Below are 18,017 nucleotides of genomic sequence, written 5' to 3' on the forward strand. Positions count from 1 at the left end.
TACATCTGCCACTGGGATGTCCCCCCTTCCAGTGCCTGTATGGCTACCAACCTCCCTTGTTCCCTTCTCAGGAGAAGGAGCTCTCAGTGCCTTCTGTTCAGGCCCATATTCGTCGTTGCCACCGGACCTGGCATCGGGCCAGAAAGGCACTCCTTAGAGTTTCGGACCGGTATCAGCTCCAGGCGAATCGTCGCCGGATCCCCGCTCCCACCTACACCATCGGAGATAGGGTCTGGTTGGCCACACGGGATCTTCCGTTACGGACTGAGTCTAGGAAGTTGTTACCGAAGTTCATTGGTCCGTTTGTGGTGGAGAAGGTGATCAATCCGGTGGCAGTTCGACTCAAACTCCCGAGGACGCTCAGAGTCCATCCCACCTTTCATGTCTCCTGCCTCAAGCCTGTTTTCCTCAGTCCTCTGTTGCCTCCTCCGCCTCCTCCTCCTCCTCCTCGGATGATCGGAGGTGGTCCTGCCTACACGGTGCGACGCATCATGGATTCCAGACGGCGGGGCCGGGGTTTCCAGTATCTCGTGGACTGGGAGGGGTATGGTCCTGAAGAGAGGAGTTGGATTCCGCGGCGACAGATCCTAGATGCTGACCTCATCCGTGACTTCTACCGCCTCCATCCTGGCGCTCCGGGAGTCCGCCCGGTGGCGTTCGTCGGAGGGGGGTACTGTAACGATCCCGGCAGTCTGAGTCGGGTCCTGTCTGTGGACTAGTTTTTCTGCTCGGGATCTCCAGTTTCCCGAGGGTTCTGGAAACGCTCCGGGAGCTCTCTTGATTTCCGCACCTGCATCCCATCAGCAATCTGCACACCTGGTCCTGATCATCACCCTTCTTAGGCTCTGGCCTAACATCCATTCCCTGCCGGATCGTTAGCCATGAACATCACTCGTCCGGAACCTTCATCCAACCTCTGCCTGGTGGTCGGCGGCTGCCGAGCCATGATTGGATCAACCACTGCACCCCCAACAACTAATCAACGCCGCCCGCTCTGTTCCCTGGATAACTCAGCATCACTCTTGAATTTGTAAATAAACACTCACCTTCGTTTCAACTTACCTTGTCCTGGTCTGCTTCTGGGTTCTGGCTTTGTAACTCGTGACATCACTGGGGCCAAGCTTCCTGACATCCAGGACCTATATAGTAGGCGGTGTCAGAGGAAGGCCCAAAAAATTGTCAAAGACTGCAGTCACCCAAGTCATAGACCGTTCTCTCTGCTACCGCACGGCAAGCGGTACCGGAGCGCCAAGTCTAGGACCAAAGGCTCCTTAACAGCTTCTACCCCCAAGCCATAAGAATGCTGAACAAATACATTGACCCCCCCCCCACTTTGTTTTACACTGCTGCTACTCACTGTTTATTATCTATGCATAGTCACTTTACAAATTACCTCGACCAACCTGTCAGGAGACTCTACCCAGACACACTGGTGTGACATCACTGTATCACTGCCACCAACACTTCATTAGATCAAATTGGGTATACATATCATCTTCCATAGTGTAACCCCGACCCCGGAGTCATTTGAACATATGCACTTTGAGGGATTTCCTTGGTACAGAATCTTGCAAGATCTTGTACGATCCTGGTACTAGTATCCGGCAAGATCTTTCTAAGGATGTTGTAGGATCTTCCAAGATCTTTGACCCTGGGTAAGATTTCTGACAGGGTGTGTTTGTTCCTCTCCTTCCCAGTTTGGTCGTCTGGTGGACCTGTGCAACCCCATCTACAAAAAGTATCAGCTGGCCGTCACCAAGGTGTTTGGGCGCTACAGGAATGCCATTGTGGTGTCTTCAGAGAAGGTGGCCAGAAACTGCATCCGCTCCGTCAAGGAGAAGAGGGCCGAGCCAGAGACCTTCCTACCCATAAACTACCTGGACGTGAGTAAGTGGACACAGAAAGAGAGATTGTTTATAGGCCCACTCCTTCATTTGAAAACCCCAAAAACCAGCAGCTCCACTAAGTTTGCTATGAAGCTGAGGGACGGTCCTGGAGAAATGTAACCAGAACTACCTACACCTAACAACAGAGGCTTTGATTAACACACACACACACCTCACTGAGCCTGTCCTCTCTCCCTGTCCCTCCCCAGATGAGCCCACTGAATGAATGTCTGCGGGAGGTAGGTGGAGCTAAGATGATGGTGGACGTGGCGCAGTGTTCCCCCACCGCCCCCCATCTGAAGAAGGTCTTCCAGTTTGTGTGTGGTCATCCAGTTTGTGTGATACTTAAAGAGGCCCGAGCCATCACCTTCGACGGGCCTGAAAGACTCAAGGTGACTTAGTCAGCCAGTCAGTCAGTCAGTCATTCAGCTTGCTTGAGGGCTTCAGTTTGAGCAGGGCGAAGATGTAGATCTCCCTAATCTTGATCACATAATGAAAAGTTATTTGGGATGCAAAGTGACATGTAGGTCAGTGATTCTATGCAGTCGGAATGCAATGTAGTCAATCTCAAACACGCACAATTAGTAAGCCAGCCAGTCAGAGTTACCCCCATCCACTTCACTTATGGTTGCACCCACTGCTACTTGTAGTCCTGGTAGCAACCTTAATTGTTCAATACAGACGGTGGCTCTGGACGGTACCATGTTCTCCAAGTCGGGGGTGATCTCTGGGGGCTCCACCTACCTGCAGAGCAAGGCCTGGCGCTGGGACGAGAAGGACATGACCAAGCTGAAGGAGCTCAAATAACAGCCTACTGCAGAGCTACGCATGAGTCTGCACACAGTCACACATGTTCAGCAAGGTTGACATAAAAACATCAACTTCAGTATAATAGAGTAAAATACTATAGTGTGATATTGTGCATGAGTAGAAGGCACTTCATTTTTTTGGGTATCGGAATTATTAATCGCTAAACTACTCATTCTCTATGCCGCAAAGAGTATAATGTTTGTGATCAACCTTGGAGGGTAGGAGGTGGGGAAAAATATCTAGACTTTTTGTAACTTTCTTAACCCTTGTTTTTCCAGTTCCTGTGTCACGTGACAGAGTCTAGAGAAGCTGAAGCGTAAGGAGTCAGAGCTGAAACAGATCCAGTCTCAGAACAGATCCAGTCTCAGGCCCAGGAGGTTCAGACCTGTTTGAAGTACTCCCACACTGAACTGAACACCCTCCGCAAGAAGAGCATCCCTAACTGCCACGCTGTAAACTAACTTAACACTTACTGACGCTAACCACATACCACAACTTCTACTGTCCACACAACTGTAACTAACCACACTGTATGCATCGTCACCACCACTGTTATTGTCAGAATGGAATAACCTCCTAAGATCAACCATCTTTGTCAGGTTAAACAATAAATTCTGGTTGGAGAATTCCCAGAATCAGGAGGGAATAAGCAGGAAGGACATTCTCTCAACGGGGCATACTCCAACCAGTATTTCTGAAAAAACAGAAAAGTTTCTGATATTTTGCAACCCTAGTTATAATCACACATTAATTGAATGTGTGTCACTCCCTGCTGGAGATATCTCCCCTGGAGGCTGAGCTGGCCAATGTGGAGACTCAGAAGGAGATGCAGAAGGAGAACATGGAGGTGAAGGAGCTGGAGTTGAAGAAGCTCAAGACAGATCAACCAGGTCAGGACTTACTGCTACCAAGACTATTTAGAATTATGTCTAAATCAAGGCAGACACCTATTATTGGTGGCATAGCTAACACAAACACAACCAAGTATTTATAAGATGGCACTGCCATAGAGTAGGAAAGTTCTGCCTACTATGTCTATGGGACCAGGTTAGTAGTCATGTTGTTGTTATTATTCTGTGTTAAGATGGATGATATGGTGTTCTCAGACTTCTGTGCTGAGATAGGAGTGGCCAACAGAGAGTACGAGCAGCAGCATCTCAAACAGCAGCAGGACGTCGACAGGAAACGGTACTGGACTGGACCTCAGTTTATCCATCTCCCCATATAGCATACATATATGGTCTATGGAACGATGATGCTAACAAGTTTATATGCAACACTGTACCTCTTGTCCTGTTTCTCTCAGCTAACTACAAGGCAGTTTGATTGTATGCTTATTATAGCATACTTGTTCTTATACGATGTATATTGTTGGCAAATATTATTTAAAGATTCTGGCCATCTCCCCTCTCCCTCATCTTTTTCTGTCACTGCCTGAATCTAATCACACACCCCCCCTCTTTTCCCTCCCCCTCTCCCAGGGAGTTTGAGTCTCAGCGGACCCATCTGAAAGCTCAGTTGGAGTACGAACAGGGTCAGCTGGAGCAGCAGAGGAAGAAGATGAGGAAACCGTCACCAAGGAGCAGAGCAGAGTGGAAGGGCAGAAAAAGGCAAAACACACCTTTTCTCCTCCAGTCTCTCCCTTTCTCCACTTCCCGCTCATGTTATATCCGTCCTTCCTTCCTTCCTTCCTTCCTTCCTTCCTTCCTTCCTTCCTTCCTTCCTTCCTTCCTTCCTTCCTTCCTTCCTTCCTTCCTTCCTTCCTATCTCCACATCAGCTTCTCAAGTCTTCCTCTAAAACCACACTGAATGTAATCACCCTGTTGTGTTGTTCTCTTTTGTCTCCACTAGGAGGAGGAGAAGCTGCTAGTGGTGGTGGAGGAGGAGAGACAGTTTAAAGTGTTGGATCTGAAGAACAGGTTGCTGGGGAAGAAGACCCAGGCCGCTGAATCCAGGGCCCAGGTGGACCTTCAGAAGAGTTCCAGGTACTGCAAATCAATGAATTAATCAACCTATCAATCAAATGTATAGATATATATGTATTTTTTTTACAGTAACTTGGTACAGCAACTGGCTGTTCTACTTCTCATTGCCCTCTCTCTCCATTTCTCTTAATTCCGGTCGGTCTCCTTTTCGCTTCCCTACCTCTCTTATCTTTCACTCCACCTTCTTCTCTTCTCCCCTCTGTCAGAGAGCTGATGAAGCTGCAGAGGGAGGTGATCTCAGCAGATACAGCACTGGAGCAGTTGAGGATCTGGAAACAACCTGCTGCTGAGCTGTAAGATCCAGTGCCTGCCCATCACTCTGCTGTCTGGCAGCATGGACGAGATCTGCGAGGTGCAGGTAGGACAGCACAGAAACGGAGGGAGGGAGACAGAGGTAGAGAGAGAGACAACGGGGCTGTGTTGAAGTTCTCCATTCTTGTTATTTTGTGTGTTATTTTTGTGCTGAATGTGTATTGTATTTACATTTGTTTTTCCACAGTGCCAATGCTCTCATGCCTGTAAGACAAATTCCCTCTCAAAGGCAAAGAAAGTTATATCTCTATGTCTGATTGACTGCTCTGGTCTTGGTAGCTGGACTCAGTCACTCACAGAAAGCACCTGCACCACTATGGACATCTATGAGAGAGAGGCTCTGATGGTCATAGACTACTCTGGCCTGGGAGTAGAGCTGAAGGTAGACCTCATTAAAGAGACAGTCTCCTCTCTAGAGGGGGTCCTGCAGCATTCCATAGCACCCAACCTCAAAGACCTGGAGAAGATGAGGGAGGTCAAAGACAAGTTCCAGGGGGCGGTGGACAGTACGAAGCACTGTATAGAACAGCAGACACACACCTCAAAACACACACTGTATAGAGCAGAAACACACACAAACACGCTTCAATGCACAAATGCTGTCGCTTACCTTGTCTTGGTGGGTGTATTGTGGTAACCCACCTATGTAGAGTTGTTTGCTAAAAAGGTTGCTAAAAAATAGTTTTTAAAGAGAGGCTGAACAGACTGATTTAGCCTGGGTTTCAATCCTTATTAGGAAATGCAACTGAGAACGAGATTTGGGTCTTGGAGGCGTGCTTTGATGTGGGTGTCTTCTGTGTTTGTTTGCACGTAGGAAGCATTTTTACATTCACTCTGTCAAAACAGTACACAGTTAGTCACTCACCTTTCTAGATAACTTGAAACAGTCTAACCAGGTCTTGTGTATGGAAGTAGCCTAGGCAAGCTAGCAAGCTAGCCAACTTCGTTCGCCAACTAGAGTCGGCCGGTGTGCGACCGTGGCAAAGTTGGTTTGACTTTGAATAGCCTATCTGTGGGGCTAGTTAAAGATCGTCAATAAATGTAAATGGGCCAATATTTTTATGTTGCACACCTTTTAGTTCTCATTAAATGCTTTCAATATTTGTATATGAATTTCTACAATTTAGTTGGTTTTAGGTTTTTAAGTCATTGAAATTTGGAGTTATTGAAAAAATGATTTTTGTTCCCATGTACATTGTGTAATTTACTGATGGTCCCTAAACAGCCCCATAGGGATATCTAAAGTCAAAACAAATTTACCACGGTCAGTGTGGACATAACAATCGGGTTGTGTGCAGCTGGGCTACGAATTGATGATTACTTGGGTGCTGCCAGCAGTGGGCATGTGGGCAGGATTGAAATAAAACCAACCCAAGGAAAACTGTTACGTACCCTAGATTCCTTACATCCGGCAAATCTCAGTTTTGGACGATACTGACTTTATGACCAAAATTATCCTATTTACACTTTGTAGTCAATTTTGACAATAGAATAAATGTTTCTGACTCGTATCGATACCACAGGCCGTTTTCAACCAGAGAAGTTGGTTATGTGGTTCAGTTGTTCTTTAAAACCCTGCATTACAGGTTTTTGTGGCAAACTGTCAAGGCACTAGAGCGGCATGTTGCAAACGCATTGCAGCATTTGTTCTCCCAATACCACGGCGTGACCTAACTTTTAAGTTCCTGCAACTTTGTGTGTGTATGGTTGAATGCTGTTCATCTGATTGCCTCTGTCCCCCTCTCTTTGTGACAGCATTTGATGCCAGCACCAAGGCAGCCAGAAGGAGTAACCAGGAGTTTGAGCAGGTCAAAGCTAAACGCTTCAGACTCTTACATTTACATTTTAGTCATTTAGCAGACGCTCTTATCCAGAGCGACTTACAGTTAGTGAGTGCATACATTTTCATACTGGCCCCCCGTGGGAAACGAACCCACAACCCTGGCGTTGCAAGCGCCATGCTCTACCAACTGAGCTACAGGGGACTCTTCAGCCCATGCTTCGAACATTTGTCTGTCCTCATAGACCAGATATACAAACAACTATGCAGAAACACCAGCACTCAGGTGTGAAGGCTTGACTCACACAGAAACACTTGTACACATACAGTCGTGGTCAAAAGTTGAGAATGACACAAGTATTGGTCTTCACAAAGTTCGCTGCTTCAGTGTTATGAGATATTTTTGTCAGATGTTACTATGGTATACTGAAGTATAATTACAAGCATTCCATAAGTGTCAAAGGCTTTTATTGACAATTACATTAAGTTTATGCAAAGAGTCAATATTTTTAGTGTTGACCCTTCTTTTTCAAGACCTCTACAATCCGCCCTGGCATGCTGTCAATTAACTTCTGGGCCACATCCTGACTGATGGCAGCCCATTCTTGCATAATCAATGCTTGGAGTTTGTCAGAATTTGTGGGTTTTTGTTTGTCTACCCTCCTCTTGAGGATCGACCACAAGTTCTCAATGGGATTAAGGTCTGGGGAGTTTCCTGGCCATGGACCCAACATTTCGATGTTTTGTTCCCCGAGCCACTTAGTTATCACTTTTGCCTTATGGCAAGGTGCTCCATCATGCTGGAAAAGGCATTGGTCATCACCAAACTGTTCTTGGATGGTTGGGAGAAGTTGCTCTCGAGGATGTGTTGGTACCATTCTTTATTCATGGCTGTGTTCTTAGGCAAAATTGTGAGTGAGCCCACTCCCTTGGCTGAGAAGCAACCCCACACATGAATGGTCTCAGGATGCTTTACTGTTGGCATGACACAGGATTGATGGCAGCGCTCACCTTGTCTTCTCCGGACAAGGTGTTTTCCGGATGCCCCAAACAATCGGAAAGGGGATTCATCAGAGAAAATGACTTTACCCCAGTCCTCAGCAGTCCAATCCCTGTACCTTTTGCAGAATATCAGTCTGTCCCTGATGTTTATCCTGGAGAGAAGTGGCTTCTTTGCTGCCCTTCTTGACACCAGGCCATCCTCCTAAAGTCTTCGCCTCACTGTGCGTGCAGATGCACTCACACCTGCGTGCTGCCATTCCTGAGCAAGCTCTGCACTGGTGGTGCCCCGATCCCGCAGCTGAATCAACTTTAGGAGACAGTCCTGGCTCTTGCTGGACTTTCTTGGGCGCCCTGACGCCTTCTTCACAACAATTGAACCTCTCTCCTTGAAGTTCTTGATGATCCAATAAATGGTTGATTTAGGTGCAATCTTACTAGCAGCAATATCCTTGCCTGTGAAGCCCTTTTGTGCAAAGCAATGATGACGGCACGTGTTTCCTTGCAGGTAACCATGGTTAACAGAGGAAGAACAATGATTTCAAGCACCACCCTCCTTTTAAAGCTTCCAGTCTGTTATTCTAACTCAATCAGCATGACAGAGTGATCTCCAGCCTTGTCCTCGTCAACACTCTCACCTGTGTTAACGAGAGAATCACTGACATGATGGCAGCTGGTCCTTTTGTGGCAGGGCTGAAATGCAGTGGAAATGTTTTTTTGGGATTAAGTTCATTTTCATGGCAAATTAATTGCAATTCATCTGATCACTCTTCATGACATTCTGGAGTATATGCAAATTGCCATCATCAAAACTGAGGCAGCAGACTTTGTGAAAATGTGTATTTGTGTCATTCTCAAAACTTTTGACCACGACTGTACAATAGTAGGGTATACCCTATTTATTGCCTGCACTAACCATGGAACTATGTTGTGACACAGCCAAGTATTGCACCATGTGTCATGTTCAAACTGTTAAGCCTCGTTCACATTACTCATATCCGTGACGTTGCACCGGATGTCATGCATTTCAATGGGGACGTCCACAATGGAGTGAAAATGCAACGCCCCCTTGCGGTTGAAGGCTCCGTTGCGAGACGGTCGCCACATACTTTTAAAATATTCTAACTTTGTGTCTTCTTCAGTCCAGCCAGTGTCCATCGAAGAACTTACCAAACCACCGAAGAAGATGAAAATATGTAGTTTTCGGTGATGGCTTTGTGAGATAGCTGGCAACTTGGAAACACAATTACCCATTCCTATAAGTGATTACTATTTTAATAGTAATGTTAAATAATACAAATTTGGTGGTTAAGCCAATTATATTATATGACTGTTGCCTCCCGTTTAAGTTTACTGTAATGGAATGATGTTTGTTTTTGATGATAATTATTAGCTGGAGGTTGCTAGCTACAATGGTATCTTCAACTTAGCCTAGCTTTTAGCTAGCTAGCTAGCTGCTCTGCAGTGCAAGCTAGCTTGACTTGCTATAAAGTTAGAGATACAAGTTGAGGAAAAAGTAACTAAACAAAACATGTTTCATTATCACCTGAAACATTATATTTATCCTGTCTCGAATGAAAAAGTCATAAAAAGCAATCTCCCAAAATAAATGTGATCTCTGACGAGAGACAGGCTCTCCATCTTGGATTACAAACACTACACTTGTCCATTCAGCAGCGGGGCAAGACTTTGTGAAGATGACATATGGCATAATGAAATACGGCACGATGTGAAAGGGGCATTACAGCTTGGTCTGCGCTCCGATCGATAACAATTTAATCAGCCTACATGTCTTAAAAAATATATATATATTATCAACTGTTACTAATGATCCTCAGCAACAACCCCATGGCCGTGACGGCGTTTACAGAGGAAGCAAATGAAGGTAAACGAAACAATGTAATTAAATGGAATGATAATGTAGGCTATACCAACTGAAGGGAACTAACAGTAAATTAGCAGTATGTGTTGTTCTTAAGCCTACTGACGGTCGATACTGATACTGGCTAATATTTAACATGATAGAAATAGGAAACAGAGAAAGCCTATAATTAAGACATTCGAGAGTGCCCATCCCTGCAAGTTAAAAGGCCACATTTTAAATTCTGCATAATGGCAGGCAAAGCATTTCATAAACTTTACTGTGGGAAGGTTGATATGATGATATGCTTCAGTTTGCTGCCATATGACTGGTTTCACATTAGTCTCCAGCGATTACAAGGTAAAATATGTGTTATTTATATTTACAATTCCCTTATCCAAGCAAATTACTAATTTACTAGCTCTTATCAATAGCTCTTATCAAGTTGTAAATTACAGTGTATGAAAAATTGTGTTATTTCTATCTGAAAAAAATAATTCATGTTTCCTCGCGCGTAAAGCTGGTGGAAGTATTAGGGAATTAAGTCAAGGTCAGAACATGGTGTATCTGTAGACAAACCTCTGCCACACTGTCATGTATTCGATCTCCACCCAAAACGAAAGCAGGTGAATAGCACTCTGTTCCCATGCTTAAATTCAAGGTCAGAATACGCATAGAGAGAAAAGTGCATAAAAAGGGAATTGCGCAGCGCTTAACTCGGGTCAGAATCGGGCCCAAAGTGACTACTCACTTGAGGATAGTACAGTACTTAAATATTGAATGTTATGATCCAGGTGGTCAAGTCTTGAGGGGGTAAAGCTGCCATTTAACCCCTTTTTCCCACAATGAAACAACCTTTCTCTGCTAATGGTAAACATAATGTTGATTATGTATGATTTCAAGTGTTATGTAAATCAATTAAAATAAAATATATTTGACTAATTATATGTTCTGCTTTGTGTTCAATAGACCCGGCTACTGATAGATTTGTTTTTCCTGTTCATGACTCATCTTCAAATCAAAATCAAATCAAATGTTATTGGTCACATACACAAATTTAGCAGATGTTATTGCGGGTGTAGTGAAATCTTGCAGTGTGCCTGAAGCTCAGGGACCTGGCCAATCGCTTCGGCATCTGCCAATCCACCGTGAGCCAGATCATCACTTCCTGTACTGCTTGCATGGCTCCGCCTCCATCTAGATGTCACGAGAGTGTCAAAGCCCAACTGCCCTTGGAATTCAAGGACTACGCAGATACCCAGGTTCTGGTCAACTTCACAGAGCTCCGCTGCCACACACCATCTTCCTATTAGCGGTACAGTGAAGAGTCTTCCTCCACCTTCAATGGGATGTGGGGATGGCACCACATGGCGCAGTCATGTTTCTATCTGCACTTTATCCTGGATCTGGAAAGTGATAAGGAGATATTCCAGCAGTGTGGAATTGTTCCCTTACTCACCTCAGACACAGCCATTGCAACATCCACTGGCCATCTTCCTGGTCAAAGGACACACAGATGCCTGCAGGGCGCAAGGTGAAGGAGGGTGAGACATGGATCATTGCAAAGCTGAGGGGACAGGTAGAGAGGACGATGCGGAGAGTCAAAGACCACAAGCTGTTTGAGACAGTGCTCCCCCTGTACCTCTCAGATACCATGAATCAACTGTTCACAGTGGCATGCCTGCTGGTCAACAACCAACATGAACAACTATCAGCAATTAAAGCACCAGGGCACAGGCGGAAAGGAAGTGAGGTGGGAGTTGGGCATCTTGCTCCGTCTACTCCTCTCTGACCGTATACTGTACTGCTGGAAGTGGTTTTGAAGAACCAGTAGGGGGCACTCCTCTCCTCTCGCTGCTCTAAGTAGAAACCAATGCCCCACAAATGATGCAGTTGTTCAACCAATGTTCAAGTTTTGTTATCATTTTGTTGGAGGGTTGTTCATAGAGAAAAAGTTTAATGTAATTCCAGGAGAACCAAACATCATCCAGTTCACTGAAGTAAATACTGTATGTGTAGAGAAAGAAAGGTCTACCTCATTCCTCAGAGTGTATTGCACTGTATGTCAGCTCCTCAGAAGACGGGAAAAAATAAGTGTTGCGTTCTCCACTTGAAAAGTAACACAGTCATCTTCTAACACTCCTGTCTTGTATAATTGTTGCTATTGAGGAAACGCATGAGTGTATTTTCTGTAAACCTGTGAAAAACACATATTTAATAAGTTCTCTTTTAGAAACCCTTTTAGAAACCCAAAGACATTTGTCTGCATTTTATTTTATAAAAAACATACAATGTTGACAACCCAATACCCTAACTGTTTCAAATTCTAAAAAATGTAGGCTACTGTATGTAAAGTATAATGGAATATAAAATAAACCATAGAGCATCCAATATAATCAATATAAGTAGAACACCTACTCATTCCAGGGTTTTTCTTTATTTTTACAATTTTCTACATTGTAGAATAATAGTGAAGACATCAAAACTATGAAATAACACATATGGAATCATGTAGTAAACAAAAAAGTGTTAAACAAATCAAAATATATTTTATATTTGAGATTCTTCAAATAGCCACCCTTTGCCTTGATGACAGCTTTGCACACTCTTGACATTCTCTCAACCAGCTTCACCTGGAATGCTTTTCCAACAGTCTTGAAAGAGTTCCCACATATGCTGAGCACTTGTGTGCTGCTTTTCCTTCACTTTGCTGTCCGACTCATCCCAATTGGGTTGAGGTTGGGGGATTGTGGAGGCCAGGTCATCTGAGCCCTTACACAGCCTGGAGGTGTGTTGGGTCATTGTCCTGTTGAAAAACAAATGATAGTCCCACTAAGCCCAAACCAGATGGGATGGCGTATCACTGCAGAATGCTGTGGTAGCCATGCTTGTTAAGTGTGCCTTGAATTCTAAATAAATCACAGACAGTGTCACCAGCAAAGCACCCCCACACCATAACACCTCCTCCTCCATGCTTTACAGTGGGAAATGCACATGCGGAGATCATCCGTTCACCCACACTGCGTCTCACAAAGACACAGCGGTTGGAACCAATTTGGACTCCAGACCAAAGGACACATTTCCACTGGTCTAATGTCCATTGCTCATGTTTCTTGGCCAAAGCAAGTCTCTTCTTATTATTGGTGTCCTTTAGTAGTGGTTTCTTTGCAGCAATTCGACTATGAAGGCCTGATTCACACAGTCTCCTCTGAACAGTTGATGTTGAAATGTATCTGTTACTTTTATTTGGGCTGCAATTTCTGAGGCTGGTAACTCTAATGAACTTAACCTCTGCAGCAGAGGTAACTCTGGGTCTTCCATTCCTGTGGCGGTCCTCATGAGAGCCAGTTTAATCATAGTGCCTGATGGTTTTTGCGACTGCACTTGAAGAAACTTTCAAAGTTCTTGAAATTGTCTTAAAGTAATGATGGACTGTTGTTTCTCTTTGCTTATTTGAGCTGTTCTTGCCATAATATGGACTTGGTCTTTTACCAAATAGGGCTATCTTCTGTATACCCCCCCCCCCCTACCTTGTCACAACACAACTGATTGGCTCAAATGCATTAAGAAGGAAAGAAATTCCACAAATTAACTTTTAAGTAGGCACACCTGTTAATTGAAATGCATTCCAGGTGACTACCCCGTGAAGCTGGTTGAGAGAATGCCAAGAGTGTGCAAAGCTGTCATCAAGGCAAAGGGTGGCTATTTGAAGAATATCAAATATAAAATATATTTTGATTTGTTTAACACTTTTTTGGTTACTACATGATTCCATATGTGTTATTCCATAGTATTGATATATTCACTAGTATTCTACAATGTAGAAAATAGTAAAAATAAAGAAAAACCCTTGAATGAGTAGGTGTTCTAAAACTTTTGATCTGTAGTGTATATAAATTCATAGGTAAATTAATTCAACACTTTAGTCCAGATGGTATGGGCCCTCAGTTTGCAAACTATGTAGTCCACATACTTATAGTCCTTATAATCAGCCATTCCTTTTGACTGCCAGTCACCACCATACGTACACACTGAATGTCAAAGGCAATCTTGTGATCCACGTCTTGAACCACAATGTTGCCATTTTTAAACTCCCCTAATGTGATGTAGGAAGAACACTGCGCTCCTCTCTTTGTCCCCACCAGCTTCTCTCCTACTTCCAGAGCTCCATGGTGCAGGATATCGTTCTGACGATCATCCGTTCCTGTCACGATTTTGATCTTGCTAATTTTGGTTGGTTCGTGAAAGACAATGACAAAGAAGTCTCCGGTAGAGGGGGGTTTCCCCCAAAAGTATTCGTCCACACTGCTATAAGCCTTGGTGGCATCATAGTTTTCAAATACATTAATGCTTGTGTACAGGCTGGCAGGAGGGTTGTCAGGGATATCAATAAAGTCTTCTTCAAAGTCATCATCCTTCAACTTGTTCTCTGCTCCCTTATATGAGGAGTAGTAGCCCATGTGCTGGAATAGAGAGGGCTTGAAGCGGATCACATCTTTCTGGGCCAGCAGGCCCCGGAAGTGAATAAGGAGCCAATCACAGGGCATCTCCTGGTAGAACATGAGCAGGAAGTGGGCCAGGCGCGGAAGGTCTCTTGATTGGTAGAGCTTCCCTATGTAGCCAAGCTTGGAGAACTCCAGCATCACCCAGTAGGAGCCTTCCCTGGAGGTGACCACCTTCTTCAGGGATGTCAGGAAGTTCCTTGAGCAGCGTACATCGTCCTCCAGCATCATGTAAAAATCAGAGAGGTTGGTGCAGAAGTTGAGGAGGAAGGCGTAGTCCACGTTCTGCTTGGAGCGGAAGCGTACCCTGTCATCTGGGTCATTGTAGTTCCTTTTCAGCCCATCCAGTGATGGATAATACTCCTCAGGGGCATGGATCACCAGGAGACGCCCAGCGATGATGTGGTGGGCAAACTTCCTGGAGATGTCCTGCACCAGGTTTTCACACCAGGCCAGGTCAAAGTCTGCCAGATGGACCACAACCACAATCTCTTTCAGCTCCTCATAACTGGACTGGTCAAAAATGGATTTGATCGTCTCCGTGAGGTAATTCCCTCTTTTTCTTTTGACGGACGACAGTCCAATGGTTAGATATTCTGTAAACACAAACATTGATATTTATTTTTTTACAAATCAATGACTTTCAGGATGAAATACATACTATGTGTATCTCTACATATCTAAAATAAAAGGTACAGTATATTTACTTTTTTGGGGCAGTGGATTCCCAGCGAGGTAACGATATGTGATGTTTATGGTTCCAGAGAAATTGGTGAGGTCTCTGAATGTGTGAACATATCTCTCAGAGTTTGAAGGATGCATTGATGTCTCCCTCAGCTGTCTTTTACCTGCCTCCTAAAAAATGACAGTATTGTTACTCAAAGGTCAAATACAAATATGATGTCATAGGAAGGAAGATCCAGATACAGCCAAGAATATCCTACCAACACGTATCCATCCTCCATGTACAGGTTGAAGAACAGAAGACAGGTGATCAGGACCCCCAGGAAGGGGATGGTGGAGCGTTTACGAAAACACCTCATCTTGTCCAGGGACTTCCACACCAGCCTCATGATGGAGACACACGTCAGGTAGGAAAGAAAAGAAAAAGGAACAAATTATTATTATCATTATCATTCTCTGTTTACGGTGTAGGTAGGCGATATTGATATCAATCCCGTATTGTCGAATGTACAGTATGTCTGTGTGAGAAAGCATACTGTACAGAACTGCCTGTACCACGGGTTTGTTGATGTGCTTGTTTGAAGTCAGCAGTATGCATATGAAATGTCTTTATATAAACTGCACATGTATGCATACTGTGTGTGTGTGTGTGAGTGCATGTGTGTGCGCCTGCATGTCTGTGTGTGATGGGCACTGAACCATACACCCACTTGTACGGTGTGTTGTAACATACGGCCCTCCATCTCCGGCCCTCATCTTCAGTCCTCATCTCCAGCCCTCCATCTCCAGCCCTCCATCTCCAGCCCTCCATCTTCAGTCCTCATCTCCAGCCCTCATCTCCAGCCCTCCATCTCCAGCCCTCCATCTCCAGCCCTCATCTCCAGCCCTCATCTCCAGCCCTCACCAATGGGCCTCTGACGGAGTGCTAACCTGGGTCAAAATGCTAACTGCTGAGAAGGGCCTGGGAGAGGCTCACTCACACATTAATCATTTCTCACGCCTCCCGTCTTCATTACGCTCGCCACTAATTAAACCGCAAAGCCTTTCATGTTTCTCTCTGACCTTAAAGGTAAATACCCAGATAACATTCTGGAAGCAGCCTGGATCAAAAGCCTTATTCAATAGGAACATATCTTTCCGCTGTAGCACAGCAGTTGGTCTACTGACAGAGAGAGAGAGAGGTTGGTGTACCTGGAAGTTTTGCTGAGAGACTTGCAGTATATTGGTAGCAATATGAGCTGTGCTATTGCAAGGTTGTCTGATTCCTCCTAAACATTTTCTGTAATGTATAAACAGCCTCTGAGATGGATTTATGCTGACAGGAACAAATTGATCGTACTCTGCCCATTAAAAACATAATATTGAAGAGGTTAATATATTCCAACAACTTACTGGTCTCTCTTGCCTCGGAGCAGAAGCTCATGTTTAGAATTCAGCGTGTGCATGCACACCAGCCGAGCTCCACCTTAGGCTCATTTCCAAACAATTTCCAAGCTTCCTGTAAAATGAATATGAATCACACTGTTGCAGTGAATCCATTTGCAACACAGAATGTAGCCTCCTGTAGCTCAGTTGGTAGAGCATGGCGCTTGCAACGCCAGGGTTGTGGGTTCGATTCCCATGGGGGGCCAGTATGAAAAATGGATGCACTCACTAACTGTAAGTTGCTCTGGATAAGAGCGTCTGCTAAATGACTAAAATAAAGAGAAAGTGCTTTTAAAAAAGCCATTTAATCGTATGTAAAAAGGCTGCTCAATGCAGGTAATGAGATGCCATTTTAATAAGCGGGTATGTTGTACAACAAAGCCATTTGGTAAACACTATTGTTCATTTGTTTGATGACATGCAGGCAACATATGTATCAGCCTAGATGCCTGTCTGTTTCTGCATCTGTCACGGATCCCCCCGGTACTGCTGCTCATTCCGTTCACCAGTTCCGGAGGTCTACGTCACCGGCTTTCTAGGGGTCACATGGATCATTACCACCAACCCCGGACTGTCTTGTCTCATTACACACACCTGGTTCCCATTCCCCCTGATTAGTATGTATATATATGTGCCCTCTGTTCCCCATTGTCCTTGTCGATTATTGTCCCATGTCCGTTGGTCTCGTGAGTACCGTGTATTGTGCTCCTGTTGTTTACGGGTCTCGTCCCATGGATTGTGTAGAGGTTACACATTGCTCTTGGTTTGGGTTAAATCCCTTTTGCATATATATATACGTGTTGGTGTTGGGTGGAGGAAATAAAATCCGTAATCCTGCGCCTGTATTCTAATCATTATACAACGTGACAGCATCAGCCAAGTTGTTGTTGCCTTGTCAGACAAATGACATGGGATACAGGCAACAGAGCTGATAATGTAAAAAGATGAAGAGAAAAAATTACATTCAATATGCTGAAAGCAAAGAATCTATGTATTCTGTAAACATCATCGATGTTGTTAGATAAGGGGCTACATTTCAGCTAATGTAGGTTACAGTATGGGTGAAGATGCCAAGACAAGTGTAAATATCTTAAGTGTTGAGGGCAAGGAGATGGGTTATCATCAACTTGTAAACAGCATTGCTTTCAGAAGAAAACAAATCTGCTTGTGACTGGACGTTTTCCGACTACATCTCTGCCCGGTTGACTGTGTTTACTTATTAATCAAGGAAGATGGCTGCTAGTTTTCGGACACTGGACCCCAGCAGTTATCCCCTTCCTGCTGCTGGACAAGAGGAGCAGACCCCATTAAAGATGCATGGGGAACAGTGAGTTGAGTTTAAAGTTCTCTAAGCTCTCTTCAAATATTCATGCCCTACACTATGTGTGCAATCTTCAGCACATGGAGTTAATGTATCCCTATCCACTGATGCATTGGAGGTTGAAACACTGAAGACAATGCCAACCAAGGAGAGAAGAGCTTCACTGCTCTGTTGAATCTACAGTTTTATCACTAAATCCATCATTTAAAAAAAATAAGATATTACAAGTGACAGTTACATTATCTCTGTAACGATGACAAGTAGCCAAGACACTGACACTGTGTCTCGCCTCTCTCTTCAACCAACCCACTCAGCTCCTTGATCTAAGAGAGCTTTTATTGGAAAGATGATGACACATATTATCCATAGCCTTCAAATATGATATTCAACATACTGTATGATCATAAAATAGGATCATGCTGTACATAAGTCACTTATTCACTCAGCTGTGG

At 44.4% G+C, this 18,017-nt stretch overlaps 1 protein-coding gene across 2 annotated transcripts in view; it reads right to left on the minus strand.

Moving 5' to 3' along the window:
• Nucleotides 1-13,481: 13,481 nt before the first annotated feature.
• Nucleotides 13,482-18,017, minus strand: part of LOC121577038 (alpha-1,3-mannosyl-glycoprotein 4-beta-N-acetylglucosaminyltransferase C-like) — a 38,662-nt gene continuing 34,126 nt past the window's right edge. The window contains exons 3-5 of one of the 2 annotated variants that reach the window (XM_041890739.1): nt 15,080-15,203; nt 14,843-14,990; nt 13,482-14,731 (exon numbers count right to left, since the gene is read on the minus strand). In XM_041890739.1, the coding sequence (XP_041746673.1) occupies nt 13,590-14,731; nt 14,843-14,990; nt 15,080-15,178 (1,389 nt within the window). In that variant the 5' untranslated portion in view covers nt 15,179-15,203 and the 3' untranslated portion in view covers nt 13,482-13,589. Of the gene's footprint in view, nt 14,732-14,842; nt 14,991-15,079; nt 15,605-18,017 lie in introns of those variants that run through there. The other variant, XM_041890738.1, reaches the window with a different exon arrangement.

This window comes from Coregonus clupeaformis, chromosome 11 (assembly GCF_020615455.1).
Source record: "Coregonus clupeaformis isolate EN_2021a chromosome 11, ASM2061545v1, whole genome shotgun sequence".
Lineage (NCBI taxonomy): Eukaryota > Metazoa > Chordata > Actinopteri > Salmoniformes > Salmonidae > Coregonus > Coregonus clupeaformis.